General features: G+C 37.1%; 4 protein-coding genes and 1 long non-coding RNA gene across 5 annotated transcripts; 2 read left to right on the top strand and 3 right to left on the bottom strand.

The window, feature by feature from the left end:
• Positions 1-216: 216 nt before the first annotated feature.
• On the bottom strand, positions 217-2,462 carry LOC114523738 (mitochondrial import inner membrane translocase subunit Tim22-like). The gene is made up of 4 exons (XM_028544767.1): positions 2,240-2,462; positions 1,432-1,628; positions 790-862; positions 217-464 (listed from the first exon to the last, which is right to left on the bottom strand). Exons 1-4 carry the CDS (start codon positions 2,460-2,462, stop codon positions 388-390), a joined length of 570 nt encoding a protein of 189 aa, XP_028400568.1. The 3' UTR covers positions 217-387.
• A 352-nt stretch (positions 2,463-2,814) lies between these two features.
• On the top strand, positions 2,815-3,525 carry LOC114523819 (demethylmenaquinone methyltransferase-like). The gene has a single exon (XM_028544853.1). It carries the CDS (start codon positions 2,815-2,817, stop codon positions 3,523-3,525), a length of 711 nt encoding a protein of 236 aa, XP_028400654.1.
• A 954-nt stretch (positions 3,526-4,479) lies between these two features.
• LOC114523818 (phosphorylase b kinase gamma catalytic chain, liver/testis isoform-like) lies at positions 4,480-8,759 on the bottom strand. Its single transcript, XM_028544852.1, has 12 exons — positions 8,424-8,759; positions 7,767-7,930; positions 7,157-7,211; positions 7,006-7,071; positions 6,502-6,574; positions 6,328-6,418; positions 6,130-6,220; positions 5,911-5,940; positions 5,222-5,345; positions 5,027-5,110; positions 4,844-4,885; positions 4,480-4,578 (listed from the first exon to the last, which is right to left on the bottom strand). The coding sequence occupies exons 1-12, from the start codon at positions 8,510-8,512 to the stop codon at positions 4,480-4,482; spliced, it is 1,008 nt and encodes a 335-aa protein (XP_028400653.1). The 5' UTR covers positions 8,513-8,759.
• A 533-nt stretch (positions 8,760-9,292) lies between these two features.
• LOC114523747 lies at positions 9,293-11,189 on the bottom strand. Its single transcript, XR_003687053.1, has 3 exons — positions 11,007-11,189; positions 10,323-10,450; positions 9,293-9,370 (listed from the first exon to the last, which is right to left on the bottom strand). It is a non-coding gene; the product is annotated as an uncharacterized LOC114523747 (long non-coding RNA).
• Positions 10,023-15,546, top strand: LOC114523746. The gene is made up of 8 exons (XM_028544778.1): positions 10,023-10,282; positions 10,380-10,455; positions 11,486-11,588; positions 12,413-12,484; positions 12,757-12,940; positions 13,034-13,516; positions 14,111-14,362; positions 14,626-15,546. The coding sequence occupies exons 2-8, from the start codon at positions 10,433-10,435 to the stop codon at positions 15,492-15,494; spliced, it is 1,986 nt and encodes a 661-aa protein (XP_028400579.1). The 5' UTR covers positions 10,023-10,282; positions 10,380-10,432; the 3' UTR covers positions 15,495-15,546.
• Positions 15,547-15,643: the final 97 nt, after the last annotated feature.

Below are 15,643 nucleotides of genomic sequence, written 5' to 3'. Positions count from 1 at the left end.
GCATATTTCTGGATGTGTCTAAATTATATTGATTAACATTTGATACGGCGTTTTTTGCATAATTTAGACACCTCCAGAAATATGCTACCAATTTTGAACATTGATATCTCCGTAAATTTTAAAGTAAAATACAACTGCAATATATCAAAATCTAAGTTAGTCTTTCCTCTATCTAGTGAAAGTTATTTCAGTTTAATAGCTTAGCTAGTTTAGAAGCTATTATGAATCAAACCGGAGTACTTTTTTCTGGGACACCCAGTAGTATTAGTTTAATATCTGGTATAGCTTTATTCAGTACTGATCTTCAACATCGACCAGGCGCGGCCATTTTCATGTGATGCGTACCTGAATTGACCACAACTCTTCGAGACGTTTTGGAAACATATGTCACCTGAGATAATAATCAATAGCAGTCGAGAATGCTGCAAATCCAGCACAACCAAACAATGCAGCCTTTCCACCAGCTGCAAGAAAATAAGTAGTCTTGTATGTTTTCTCTCATACTCTACAAGCTATATTGAGGTAATATAGGGATATATATATAAGGATACAGGGAGGTAAACCGGAAAAATCAAGCACGTGGTAACACCTAAGCATGGCTATTTAACGTATCGCAGGTCAAACACATCTGAACTCAAAAGCAGTTTGGAAACATGGACCTAGTAAAAATTCGTATTGCTTTTTGTTGTATTTGTATTTGTTTAAGGCACAAATAACCATATTCTGTATGGGCGGTGTGAGTTCTGTTTAGCTTTTTGATCCGTTAATGATATCGGTTTAGATACGAACCTCTGAGACCTATAGCTCCACCTGTTATACACCCTGATAATGTTCCATTCTTCCAATCACTCTTACCACGATACTAAATCAGAACAAAATCCACCTGTTAGAAAAATATATATCCTCATATTTTTCATATAACACGTCTATCTTCCCGCTTTTTCATTAAATTTTGTGAACAATGATATTATGATTTTGAGTTGAAGTATTGTTTTATAGAGATGAGCAGCTAAAAACAACTAAATTATCTCGAAAATTATAGACCATCTTGACCTCACTGCCATTTGTAGCATTTATGTGACCAATTTTTATCATTCTTACAATTCCACTATATCACATCCCCTTCCCTTTCTTATTACAAACCCAAATGTTTCTGCCTTTACCACCCACCACTGTTGTCAGAATTAGCTTTCAGGATGCATTAGATTCTTTCAAAATGAAGTACTTCAAAGTACATTTTATCTCAAACATGTACTTCATGTTAGGACAATTTAATGGATCTTAATCCTAACTTTAACAGGTATAAAAAGTTACCAAGTGTATTTTTCATATTAACTACAAGTGTTTGATTAAATAAATGTATTTTGTAAGACAGCTTTGTTACATTATTAATTGAGTAATTAAATCCTTTAATGTCACCATCCATCTTACCGATTCAACCACACATTCTGTTCCAGAAAACATTGCACCCACAACACCAAAATTCTTGCCATAAGAGGAGGCTCTTTTCCCCATTTCACGTAAGGCTGCTCTGGCAGAAGTATCGGCTTGTCCTGAAATACTACCAATGGGCATTGATGTGTCCAAACCAGCTGTGAATAGACCAAAACCCGCCCCCAGGAAAGAACCTGAAATAGTACATAATGTACCTACAGCAAACTATTCTGCGTGAACATAGGTTTCTAATTACTCAATCAATGGCATTTTTTTAAATGATCACATTACTGAAATTTAATGTTTGTTGCACCAGAATTTTGTGCCACTTCAATATTTATTATTCTCAACAACAATCTTCCCCCCAAAATAGGATGCTGCTACCCCCCCCCCACTCCTTGAGAACCTCACTGGATTACATTGTCTAGATATTATGGTAATGTTGTGTATTTTTCAACTCAGCAGTCAGCAGTCGGAGATGTCCAAGAATATATTTGTAAATCACTATTAAAAGATGGTCATTTCCTAATTAAAATATGGTGATTTTTTAATTAAAATATAATTTTTGCCAGCCTAAAGATGACAGGAGCCTGGACAGGCATGCTCCCCCCCCGTAAAATGTTTAAAATCATGTCCCCTTCAAACACATAATCTTCCTATTTTATATTCTTAAAACATTGCTCCCCCCTGCAGAAATAATTATTTTAATTTAAATAAACATTATAATATGAAAATCTACATTGCATTACATGTCTCACTACAGTATCAGACAACAAATAAGTAAACCAAATATGCATGCACGTACCCATGACGCCGGCCAAAACAGATTTAAAAACACAACTTTCCATTATACGTTCAATTTTTATTTGCTGTGGAGGTCTTGGCGACTGAGGAAGCCCTGGGAAAATATCTACCGGGCCTTTCTGTCGCCTCAGTTGCTCCATCATTGGAACAACCGATGCAAACGATGTGCTTTGAGGGAGTATGTTTTCTTGAGCTATATTTTCTTGCTCCCTCGCGTCCGCCATCTTGAAAAATTATCGAGTGGAGACTGGTTTTGAGGTTTTGAAACTTTCAGGAAATCTGAGGAATGTAAGGGCAACGGTAGGGAATTTCAAAACTTGATTCGGTTGACACCACTGGTTGACACTGACTGGGCAAACCACTGGGGCAAACCCATGGGCATGGGTGTCATGTTTTCTGCTCGTTTTACGTTAGCAAATAGACTCCGCTACCGGAGTGTGTAATACTAGCTATGGTTAAAAATAGCAAAATACGAAACCTGATACCTTATTTCGGACACACAAGCACAGTTCATCGACTCAAGGATTATTGCTGTATAAAGGAGGATTCAGTGTTTTGCAGCGCTATCAATACAAGATGGACTTCAATGCTCAAGCGTATGATGAATTGAGTAAAATGCAATTTAATGCCGGATGTCAATTTGTCAACAGAATAGGCATATCCCTAGGAGACAAAGTGCTCGACATTGGTTGTGGTACTGGGAAAGTCACAAAATATATCGCTGATATTGTGGGCCCCGATGGTTCAGTTACAGGCATCGATCCGGATGCCTCGAGAATCCAAATCGCTGCAGAAAACTTCAGAGACGTCCGTAACCTCCAGTTCCATGTTGGGAGCGCAGCCACAGGATTTCCGCACGAAAGTGAAGCGTTTTACGATGTTCATATGGGCACGAATTCATTTCACTGGGTTTCCGATGACGAGAAGAAAGTTTACTTAGAAAAAGCACATCGCTCTCTAAAACCGGGGCGAAAGCTTGCCATATTGTGTGGAGAGAAACCTGTGGGTGTTGAAAAGAGTATTTTCGGGCCTCATATGTTAACGTATGACGGATATCTGAAGTTATTTCAAGATAGTGGGCTCTTCACCGATGTCGTGATCAAGAAGGATTTGCACGTAAAACGGTTTGAAACGTTAGAAGAATTTAAACCATGGTACGAAGCTTCAAGAGGTCATAGTTTTGAAATCTTGAATAAAAAAGAGGTGCAAGATTATGTTATCACAGAAGATGATGGCAGTGTCACTTGTAAAGTACCGAGTCTTTACATCACAGCCAGTAAAAAATGAGGGCAAGTCTGGGCGACGAAAATACTTCAATATAAATATATCCTTGCAATCGTAGCAAATATTAACATATGGAAAGGCACTACATGACAAAGCCTGATTTATAATTTAGTACTCAAGGGACCTTGATCAGTTGTCATTTGCGCATGCACATCTTATTTTTGCCTACTAGGATCGAACAGGCTGTTGACCAAGAAATTTACGTATAAGTTGAATTACCACAGGTTTTGTATCTCGTTCAGTATATATAAACCCTGCAGAAATGAAGTATTGAATTCAGAACATACCACTGGTCATATATTTCACAGGCTCTCAGTGTTCTTAAATTAGTTTTATGGCGGTAATAATGAAGAATACGTACAATAAGGCTGCGTTCAGGCTGAGTGCCCGGCAACGGTGCCCAAAGTCAAACTGGTTCAAAACATGTTAAGCACAGTGCCTTTGAAATAGTGCCCGTTCTTGGGTACCATGCCCAATTTTATTTGGAAGCGTCGCGTAAGTACATAATGTACCTACAGCGTCATGTTCAACAAAGCGATGGGCACCAGTGGCGGGTCTGAGCGCAGCTTATATAAGTGTGTTTGGAATGAAATTCCCTGCAAAGTCTTATAGTGCATGTCACGGTTGGGTAACGGGTTACTGTGAGACTGATACCAGATTTAAGAAAGCCAGTTGACGCCACTAGAAATGGCAAATTTGTAGTACCGAGATGATTTGCAGTAAAAAAACTATTCCGTGCAGGACTTCAATATAACACACAACATGGTCACCTGTAGTAAAGCTGTAAACAAAATTGCTATCTACTCGGCTACTAGTCCTGGTAATATAGCGCCATTGCGAAACTTGCATTTTAGGATGGTTCTCAAACAACGCGCCTCTGTTGAATATCGTCACGTTTCCGCTGAACCCAATGAACCGGAGTATTCTGAAAGCGCATCCACAATGAGCTTCTGAAAGTTACTTTGTACGGAGCAGTCTTTGCCATTTCGACCGTGAAGTTGTGTCAAGGACCATTTGACGCAAGGCAAGGCACGTCCGAACGGCGATCAAAACTCCCTAAAATGACAATCGCATCGCATTTGATTGCATCGTTTTGGGCGAATAGGTGGTTTCACGAAGCATAATAGGCCTAGTCAGAGAAAATGTATAACCCTTGGGGCCTGTTCCAAGTTGCACGAGAAAATAAAAACTAGTCATTTTTCCCGCGAAAATTTCAAAATCATGTGTTTACTTCAAATTGCAGTTAACTAATTAAAGTGAGATATAATGAAAAATATTTATATAGGGTTTTTACTCATAATTTGCACATAATTTTACATACCCGAAGTTTAGTTCTCCCGACAAAAGCCACAGGTCTTGAAATCTATACAAAAACAGGTAATGCTCAGGAGTACACAAATATTTTGGCGGGAAAATGCTGAAAATTTCACCCCGCTCTGAAAAGGAGTAATGCTTATAGCAAAAACGTAATGATTATAATAATTTCAAAAAAATATAGTTTTACTTGAACACCCTCCAGCCAAGGATGTTTAAGACAGTCATCAGCGGAATATCTTTCTTCTGGTTCAGAAACAAGAAGTTTTGAAATCTGCCGAAAACAACAGACATATTACAAACATGTCCAGCCTTCCGAGAAACATCCACAGCCTGCGGATGTTTCATGAGGATAAAATAAATAAGGAATATCTTAGTTATTTACCAAGTCTTTTGCAGAATCGGAAATGTCGGCCCATTCTGCACCGCTGAACTGATAGCGACATTCTATTATGGAACGAATCAACACGGCTTGCCTTCGATGCCAAAATGGCGGACATCCAGACAATCTAAAATATTATGCAGCAACAAAAACATAAACCTGACATGGAAGCAACAACTTATACAAAATCATGGAAGCATGAACATTTCATTGACATACTAAATAGTCGCTTTAAACCAAATAGCTCATAGAAATGCATGACAAATATACAAAAGCAAGAACTGAATTTAAATAAGCTTGCATATAATTTCCGACTTTTGAAAAAATCGGACATTTTGGAAATAAAAAGGATTTGAAAACATTTTGTTTGGGCTCAATTGAACGATTAGTTGTTTTTCATTTTCCTGTGCAGTATTTTTACTTTTAAGGGATCGATTCGGATCAAACTTATTATTATTGACTACATTGTATATTTACGAAAACTATAAATAATTATTATTAATAATTATATATTTTATGCTAATGAGTATCATTTATAAATTATGACTTGGTTACGTAAACAAAAGACTAAAAGCTATGGTGAAAAATTTATGTGAAACAGTGGAACAGAAACACAAAAAAAAAGGTGAGAAATAATGTAAACAGAGAATAACATCTCTTTGAAAAATGCATATTAGTTGCTTAATACTCACAAAGTATACAAAATAACACCACATGCCCAACTAAAAATGTAGTAAAAAGTGTAATAAGTTTATAATGCATGAAAATGTATGTATAAAGTGAAATTATTAAAACAAGACAAATGAATTTTTGAAATATTACAAATACCTATACAGCAAAGAGATTGCATAAAAACACATATTTGTTTGCAATGCATCAGGTTTGTGCAAGGAGAGGGAGTTTTTACTTACAGATCAACTTTAAACCCATATCCAGGATGATCATCATATAAATTAGTGCGAAGCACTTCAGGAGAGAGGTAACCCAGAGTACCACATAGATCTGGATGTAACAGAAAAAGAAAATCCTTTTCATCCTAATTCATTCAATTTTTCAACCAAATATTTCTTGATGTAAAAATTGGAAAGTGCAATATTGGCAAAACAAACCTGTGAGTGTTTCACCTGCTTCCAACTTTTTAGCAAACCCAAAGTCTGATAGTTTTATCATCATTTTGTCATTGAGAAGAATATTTTCAGGCTATTAAAAATAGGTTTGAAATTATGACTATTTTTCTGATAATATAATACATTTCTGCAAAATTGTACTGGCTAAATATATACCTTTAAATCTCTATGAACAATGCTTTTTGAATGCATGTACTGGACAGCAGTTAAAATTTCATACATAACTTTCCTATAAATAACCAAATAAACACGAATTGAATATAAAGCCAAATAGATTATTTAGCTGAAATGGTATATATGTGTTAGTTGATTATATGCTGGAGATTATTGTGCTATAATTTAACCGTCCATAACACAAATGCAAGGTGTTATGGCGTGCCTGTCAAAATATGTATATAGACATGACTATGTACTACAATTTTGCACTGATGAAGGCCCAGTTTAACAGGACATAATTTAAAGCTCTGCATGTAACAAATAGAAGTGTTGTTTCTACAAATTGATGTTTCAAGTCATTAGTTCACCATGCAAAAGTACACAAATGTTACTGCTAGAATATGCTGTTTAATGACAAGGTGACAGGCATGGTCTACTACATCTGCGCCTATATGAAGTACCAGCTAGTATTAATTTTCCTTGAAATAAAGGGGGGAAAGTAACCTTGCTCTTTTCTCTGAGAATGTTACATCCTTGGTCAGTTGATCAAAGAGTTCTCCTCCAACAGCACTTCATAAAATTGGTGATAAAAATTAGTTTGCATCTCTATATTCAAAATTAACATTTGACTCTACAAGTATGCACTAATACTTACAGCTCAAAAATAAGGAAAAAGTATGTCGGTGACTCAAAAAAATCAACAAGCGATACTGCAAAAAATATTGGAAAATGGGGTCAATCCATGAAGTTGTGTACATTTTTGAACTCATTCAGTCCTGCTCAATTCAGGGCATTTTTAAATGTAACTACTGGGTATTTACCCCCCGTTAGCCTTATTTTCCCCTACTGCCCCAGTTTTCTTATAAAATGGGCCCTTCTGTCACCAGTGAAAGGCTTAAAAAATCCTTTTCATTAAATGTGTTTCATTAACTGCATTTGCTGTAATGTAACAATCTTGTTTCTTGCAATATAGCCCAGTTATATATACATGTTTTCCCTGCTTGCAAGCTAATTTGTATGCCATAGTCATAGTTATTACAGTCAAACCTTCTTTATACACTGCGAGTGTGTTAATAGGTTATGTTTCTGTTGTGTTGTGTTGTGTCAGTGCCTTGCTTGTACAAGAGCCTGATCAATATTGACACTTTACCCTGATCAATATTGACACTTTACCCTAGTTGATATAAAGGTTTCCTGTAAAATGCCCTGACTCCTCATTGGAAGAATGCAGTGACTCAACTTCACTATTTTCAACTTCAGCTTACTGATATTTTTATGTCCAGAAAGTGCTGCCAAAATATCCGCCTCATTTTTTGTTACTTTTCCAATATCTGCATCACCATGATCACCCAACTTATCGACAATTTTTACCGCATACTCCTGACCTGTCGCTTTGTCTACACATTTTCTCACAACACTCGACAGGCCGCTATCAATGAATGAATCAACACATCACACACCTGCTGATAGCTATTGTGACAACATAATACCTCAAAATTATGAGAATGTGGGAAATTCTAAATAACATATATATGACAACATAAGAATTGCAAACTTAGTCTTCTAAAAACTTTAGATGTAGTAACATAAGTTAAATAGATTCTATTTCAAGTCAAAGTGACAATCAGTTATGTGGTATTTATGTAAATATGTAGTAGACAGATCTGTATCTTCAAGTAGCACATTTGTGCTTTTATTATTACTGTTTTTATTGACCAATATTTGAAAAGACTACAAGTTTGAAACTCTATGTTTGCCATAGATGCAAAACACAGAATAAAACACTGCAATAATATAATAATCAAGTGATCTTCAGCAATTATAAATTTTTGTGTTTTTTTTGCCACGATTAAATATTCAAGACCTGCAACAAATCTATCTCAGCTTAAGACAAACAAAAGGACATTTTGAACAATACTCACGCTCCAAGTTTTTCCTTAAGCTTATATTTGGCGTAAAAGATCTGGGTTGCTTCATTCTCCTCCAAAACAGGCCCATCTAAATCATCCATGTATGATGTATCCGGCCTTTTGTGCAAAGATAATTTCACGACATATTAATAACCCTTGAAATCGACTTTCTAATTGAGATCTAACCACTCCAACACTTCCTTATTCTCAATATTTATTTCATATGAAAATGAAACGGTTTGTTCAGCTTCTTTCCGTGTATTTTTGCCGGCCTTGTTGATATTTGACTGTCTCTTGTTTACATTTGGCTAATCATTAACGACTATCCCCCCCCCTGTAGATGCATATTGGAATTCTTCCCCCCTGAACATATTCCTGTGTGTTTTTTTTCCACTTGATAAAAGAAAAATTCCCTCACAAAATAAGACCGTGTTTGTTTCAGAGTGTTTGTGATCTTGTGTAGTATGACTGTATGATGAACACCTAAATATTCGTCGTAAATCTAGACATTTAAGTTATTCTCAAATAGAATGTTTTGTCAACAATGTAATGTTTTGTCAACAATGTCCCCAAGTTGTTTTAGGTGATCTAATAATAATACCTGATGATTCATTTAGTTAGGACTGGAGTTAAACTAAACACCAACAACAAGTGTCAAAAACCGACGACAACCGTAAACAAACGACAATTACCGACAATAAACAGATGAATGCCGACAAAAATTTGTCCAAATAAAAACCATTCTGCAGTATTTAATCGATTGTATCTTCTTTTTTCTTTTATGAGACTAAATTTTGTGATTATGTTTAGTTATTAGATGTATTAAAAGCTCTGACATAAATTTGAAACTAAAATATATTTCAAGAGATATGAAGTTTTTACAACCGACTGAAATGGAACTTTATTTCATATCTAGTTCCAGTCCTTTCCCGCGATTTCATAGCACCTGGAATCACTGTCTGAAAAACGAGATTGCTGAATGTAGATAAATACAGATAACAGTTTAAAAAATAAAAAACAAACTAAAAATGCTAACAACAACCTAATAGATGGCACTGAAATTTTTCCAGAATTAGTATAGCGTGACTCATCAGAAAACGCGTACTCAAGACCTTCATGTATACACCATAGGCGGCCATATTGAATCACCTTTCCAAACTGCAATAGAGTTCACTGAAATTACCGAACAACAACGAATGAACAAAAATAGACTTTTTTGAAAAGTCGACCGTGCCAAAGTTTGTTTATTTTCACTTTTTTGCTGTACCTGTTACAAGCGCCTAAACTCAGATTTAAATAAACAATGAAATAAACAAATGATTTTGAAATTTTGGCAGTGGCAAACCTGACTGGCCTCGTTCTCGCGTAAGTCGCAACTCGTAACAGGCACCTTTACCTTTTTGAGAAGGTCTTTGGCGTTAGATATTAGGCCAAATATATATCGTAGTAAAGTTAAATAAAGTGGAAGTAAAGTTCAATATGACCTAATCACGGCTTAACTCAATCCTAATCCTAACCTAACCTCAAGGGTTAAATTCATAAGTTTATATAGGGATTACTGAACATTGCATGACAGGAATTCCGGTCTGGTTGTTCACCAATACACTTAACCTTGCCATATGGGATTATATGCTCGTGGACAAATTTATAAATTTATAATTTGAGTTCGATGCTCAGTATTATGGAATGTAAACAGAATTCCGCCCCACTAAACATGGAAATAATTTCCAAAGCCGTAAGAATATTTTCATTCATGAACGAACTTTGAAACGCTTAGAGATTCTTAACAAACGGCGCTTAATCGCTTTATATATCATATATACGCGGTCGTCTCGTCCATTTTTTACTGTCAGGGATTACTTTTATTCCAGGTACTATATTATTTCAGCTTCAGTTAAAGTAAATGCATACCTGCTAACTTCTGTAGTATTAAAATCAAGTGCATGTTTGAATTATTGATGTTTTCAGACGTGGCCTTGTCATATCGTATCAGCGTTTAATTCACGATACGATGTCCTTCGATGGCTTGTTTCAATGACCTAAGGTAAGTTGGACACTCTCTTTAATACTTTAATAGACTTTATCGTTGTAATGTTAAGGAGAAGCATTGTATATATTTCGTCAAACTTTACTAGCACAAACAATAATACAATATTGTCTACCACGCCATTGCTGTGTTTAAATTACATACTTGACTTGGCTCTCTGGCTAAATTGTTGCATTTAATTTTGCTTAAGACTGACTCGTTCCGAATTTTAAGTACGTTGTTTTGCATTGCACAAGTAAACGTAATTTGTAATTGTTTTTAAAGCACAAATGACAGCAAGTATCTGATGTGATTTTTTATAGACTGTTATCATTGTTTACCGCCTGAAGTTATCAATAATGTTACTGTGCCAATTCGCAGGGTCGGGGTATTTTACGGGTTAGGCTAGATTATGAAACCGAAACTGGCTTGTTCGAAAGCCCTTTAAAATTGTGGGCATATAAAGATAAAATTCTAAAACGAAACGGCTAAATATACACTATGTAGTTGGCTGGTTGAGGATTTTATTATGTAAATAATATATGCATCGTAAGTGGCGGCATACTCACACTCACGAGTCCGACTAAAACGATCAGGAGCCGGTTGTATAAAACTCCTTAACTACATTTTGCGTAGTTAAATCCCAGTTAACTCAGAAATACACGACTTTGATTGGCGAATTCTGTCTTTAACTACAGTTAAAAGTTCCTATAGTCTTTTATACGACTGGCCCCAGCCCACGTTGACGCAAAATTGATATGGACAGGATGCAATAATGTCATGCTGTCCACATATATTGTTCAAAGTTGTTATAAACATTGATCAATACTGTCGCATCTGAGCTATTTTCAACAATATTGTTCAATGTTGTTGACAAATTTGAAAAATATGGGCAGCACTACATTGCTCAGTGCTCTTAAACCGTGTTTTCAGAGTTTTTAGCCGTTTCCATTAGGCATTAGGGGAATTGAATATTCTTTCTGTAGTTCGGAATTCTTCGTTATTATTTCTATAAATAATGCCTAAATGTCTAGTGTTATGTTTACAGGACACTCTTTGTGAAGCAGAAAGGCTTTTTTCTTATCCTGACACTCATCGGAGCATTAACTACTGCGATTTTGTGGCAAACACGAGCTTTCTTTGAAGAACAGGTTCGAAAATAGATACACGATGGCCGTTTACGGTCATATTAGATGGCTTCCACTCGCATGTTGAGCCTTAAGCCGATTTCAAACGTCGAATTTGTCTTGTGCCAAAGCTAATGTTATATTGAGAAAAACTGAAAAGTCATTGTATCAGCTCATTTGCACTTGATACGGCACTTGAAAAGTTTGACGTCTGAAACGGTTCTTATGCCTATATTTATAGGAATTTTGTTATAACTTATCAGTTAAGAAAGTTATTTCTTACTCAATGCCGGGAATGATCTAAGATGAGACACTGGAAAATATAGCTCTTATTCGACTGAAATCACCATCATGGAATGTTATGAGAAGATTGGAACTTATTAAAATGAGTTTCAGTATAATTACGCCAAGGTCAAACATCGCTCTTTTCTTGCACCGAACCTGCTAAATTAAAGTCTTTGTTTGATCTCATTTGTATTAGAAGTGTGATGTTTGACCTAGACCTAAGTGAGCTTTTAGAATACAGTCTCAATACCTCAAAGAAATTTCGCTTTCGCATTTCGCTTAATCTCAGTTAAACGGAATCATGTTAACCGAGCCCCTTCAGACTACTCGAAGCCACTTAACACTTTGCTTAATCTTGTCTAAGCGAGGTTAGATAAATATCCAAAGCAGGAACATAGGTTGGTGGGAACTCGGGGTATGCGCCCGTACGTGCAAGAAGTGGAGGGGGGGCTGCTGATTTGGAAGAATTTGTGTCCGGGAATTTGTACAGCGTAATGTGTGCAGGCGCGTAATTATATGTTACAAATTAAATGTGTGTAAATGTGCGTTTTATGAACTTTCAGCTTCCCATATCGTCGCAACAGATTCATGAAGAATCCAACGAATGGATAAGCAAGAATATTTCTGATTCTGAGGTATTTTTATTTTATGTGTTCGTGTCAAGAACTTACATCTAACATCTAATCCTGAACGACGAGCTGTGTATTGAAAGATCTGCTTCGCAGTGGGAATGAAAAGACTTTACATCTTTACAAAGTCGTTACATCATACGTCATTACAATACAAAACATCACGTCATCACAATACAAAACATTACCTCAACTACGTCAACACAATACAAAACAACAAGAAACAAACATCGGCTTGCTAAACTGAATGTAAAAAAATCTCTTACCTCATTTCATAGATGAAATGTGCGCCCAAAATCGAAAATTCATTTTCCAAGATATCACAATCAAATATGAGCTGTCGATTACCAGTTCTCGATCCATTTGATCCATCTATGATGAAGTATATCTCGAAAACGACTTACCCAGAATGCCCCGGAAAAGAACATGGGCAGTTGGTCAATGGGATATTTAAATTTACAGGTAATTTATATCATCATTTTAATTCCTTCCAAATGTACAATGATGAGAAAGACACGGCATAGAGATATTGTTACATATGATAATCTTTTATAGATGACGTTTTAAATGCAACGTATCGCTCAATCACGAGAAACGGTGATTTTGCGGTAAAGTTGAGTAAAGTCAAACCGCTACGCCACGACCAACCAATCACAGACGAATTCCTGGAGGTCGATTTCAAACTGAAAGATGGCACCACGTCCAAAGAATTTTTTCCCCAAGTTGTTCCGCGCGAAAGTTTGCTGAACCGACGCCCGCAAAAACCGCCCGGGATTCCGTTGAACATTCTCATAATCGGCGTCGATTCTCTTTCTCACGCGGGAGCGAAACGCAAGCTCCCGAAAATTTACGAGTTTTTGCAGAAAGAGCTCGACGCGGATGTTTTCCAGGGTCACACGGTGACGGGTGATGGAACGACACGACAATTAACTCCCATGTTGACTGGAAAGAAGTTTACAGAGCAATACGAGGGAAGAGCAGGTTTCAAAGGGGCTCGCACTCTTGATGACTGGACCTGGATCTATAGACAGTTGACAGGTGAAGGATGTGAATTTTCTTGTGAATTTTCTTCTGAATTCATTAATTCTATAATATTTTAAAGGCCCTGTTACACGGTGCAGTTTTTCTTGCAACTTGCAATGCAATTGTACTGCTAAGAGATGTAAATTAGTGAAGAGTCTTGCAGAAGAAAAGTGCATGAAGTGTAATAAACACAAAAGTTTCGTTATTCCCAAATATTGATCTCTCAAAAGTAGAATTGCACTGCAAGTTGCAAGAAAAATTGCACAGTGTAACAGGGCCTTAATGATGTTACGCAACCGTTATGCCCAAACACTGGTCCCAACTTACCAGTTCTACTGGATAACTCTACGGCCGCCATTGTCTTCAGTATACTCAGTGGCGTAGCCAGCTTGGCGATTTTGTCCCGCTATGTAAATTTCGAGTTACTATAATTATTCATTTCTTTAGAAATTTTATTGTTTTCACAGTCAATCAACACTAAATATTAGCATAGCGTCAGGCTGGCTGCAACATATCGTCAGGCTGGCTGCGCTACTGAGCATATATAAGAGTTGCAGTAACCTTGATTCTTAGAATCAGTGTTATAATCGAATTATCTAACAATTTCAGAGCATGGCTACATAACAGGCCACTCTGAGGACAGTATCGAGTCCGGACCATTCCACTATCGTCTCAAGGGATACACAAATCAACCGACTGATTTATACTCAAGACCTTTCTTTGAACGGGCGAAGAGATTCAACAAAGGACGGCCAAACTTATGTCTTAACAGCAAAAATATTGCGCGGTACCAATTTGATTATATCAAAAGTGTGTTCGAAAGACTGCCGGACCAACTGAAATTCTTTTTTTCCTTTAATGGTGAGTGATTACGATCAGATTAAGTCTTGAGTGGAATACATAATTGATCAGTGAAAAACGGTTTACAAGTATACAAATATATTTCACAACATAGAACCTAGAGCGCTGCGAGTTTGCAGATGAAGTATGTTTCCGATTAGACAACTGAGCGCATTGATCAATCGGAAGCATGCTTTCTTCGCAAACTACGTCATGACGTCGACTAAAAGTCCAATATATTTTTTGTATCAAATATTTCATATCTAGCTTTGCTGTATTTTCAGCCGGTCACGGACATCACGGAGTGAACCTAGTCCAAAAAATCGAGCGAGATTTTCTCAACCTGTTGCGAGAAGTAAAGTCTAAAGGCTACCTTAACAATACTTTACTGATTGTGATGGGCGATCATGGATTACGCTATGGGCAGTTGAGACAAACGGTTCAAGGAAAGCTAGAGGAACGCCTCCCTCTGTTCTCGATGACCTTCCCCCCCTGGTTCAAGTCTCGCTACCCAAAACTTGCCGCAACTTTAAAGACGAATACGAAACGTTTGACATCATGGTTTGATGTGTACGCGACGTTTCGTCACATGTTGTCGTACCCAGACCTCCCATCGGATTTGAAGCACGGTCAAAGTCTTTTCACCGAAGTGCCGAAATCTCGCACATGCGCAGAGGCAAGCATCCCCGAACACTGGTGTCCGTGTTTGGAGTGGTCAGGGGTAAACGCGCAGCACAGCCACATCAAGAACTCGGCGTTAGCTACTCTAGAATTTATTAATAGTCTCAACGAGGAGAAAAATAAGAGCAGAACGTTGTGCGAAAAATTGAGATTGAAAAAAGTCAGCTATGCAATGCTTGAGATGCCCAACAATCGTGTTCTACGATTTCGTGAAGTGGGCATGGATTGGAAGACCAGGTTCAATGATGACTACGGTGGTCCACTTGCGTACACCTGTAATTATCAAGTGCAATTCGTAGCAGCGCCTAGCAACGGTATTTACGAGGCGACGGTTAGATTTGTACGAGGCAAATTTATAGTAAACGTCGGAATTAGTCGTATTAATGTCTACGGCAGCCAACCGAACTGCATAGCAGACGAGTTTCCGCATCTTAGGAAGTTTTGCTTTTGTGCGAATGGTACAAAAAGCTGACACAGGGCGTATTGATGAACGTTCGACGAAGACAAACCATGTCCGTTTGCCAGAACTTTACGATCATTCAAAAATCGACGACAGTTGGGAGTAGCCTTGCATTGATGCTACAGGAAGGTTCAACAATAAGAATCAAGAACGGTTGACCC

The sequence above is a fragment of the Dendronephthya gigantea genome, unplaced genomic scaffold, assembly GCF_004324835.1.
Source record: "Dendronephthya gigantea isolate DGI-Jeju-01 unplaced genomic scaffold, DenGig_1.0 000028F, whole genome shotgun sequence".
Taxonomy (NCBI): domain Eukaryota; kingdom Metazoa; phylum Cnidaria; class Anthozoa; order Malacalcyonacea; family Nephtheidae; genus Dendronephthya; species Dendronephthya gigantea.
The sequence above is the reverse complement of the archived record's forward strand: the minus strand, read 5'-3'. Positions and strand labels throughout refer to the sequence as shown.

Excerpts from the sequence above, each read along its gene's own strand:
- LOC114523738 (XM_028544767.1), bottom strand. The coding sequence starts at position 2,462 with ATGGCGGACGCGAGGGAGCAAGAAAATATAGCTCAAGAAAACATACTC. Across the intron at positions 863-1,431 it reads CAGAATGTGTGGTTGAATCG|TATCGTGGTAAGAGTGATTG; the intron begins GTAAGATGGATG and ends GTTCTGATTTAG. Across the intron at positions 465-789 it reads TGGAGCTATAGGTCTCAGAG|CTGGTGGAAAGGCTGCATTG; the intron begins GTTCGTATCTAA and ends ATTTTCTTGCAG.
- LOC114523819 (XM_028544853.1), top strand. The coding sequence starts at position 2,815 with ATGGACTTCAATGCTCAAGCGTATGATGAATTGAGTAAAATGCAATTT.
- LOC114523818 (XM_028544852.1), bottom strand. The coding sequence starts at position 8,512 with ATGGATGATTTAGATGGGCCTGTTTTGGAGGAGAATGAAGCAACCCAG. Across the intron at positions 7,212-7,766 it reads TTCTGGACATAAAAATATCA|TATCGCTTGTTGATTTTTTT; the intron begins GTAAGCTGAAGT and ends TATTTTTTGCAG. Across the intron at positions 4,886-5,026 it reads CTTGGCTGGAGGGTGTTCAA|ATTTCAAGACCTGTGGCTTT; the intron begins GTAAAACTATAT and ends GTTTTTGTATAG.
- LOC114523746 (XM_028544778.1), top strand. The coding sequence starts at position 10,433 with ATGGCTTGTTTCAATGACCTAAG. Across the intron at positions 10,456-11,485 it reads GCTTGTTTCAATGACCTAAG|GACACTCTTTGTGAAGCAGA; the intron begins GTAAGTTGGACA and ends TTATGTTTACAG. Across the intron at positions 14,363-14,625 it reads ATTCTTTTTTTCCTTTAATG|CCGGTCACGGACATCACGGA; the intron begins GTGAGTGATTAC and ends CTGTATTTTCAG.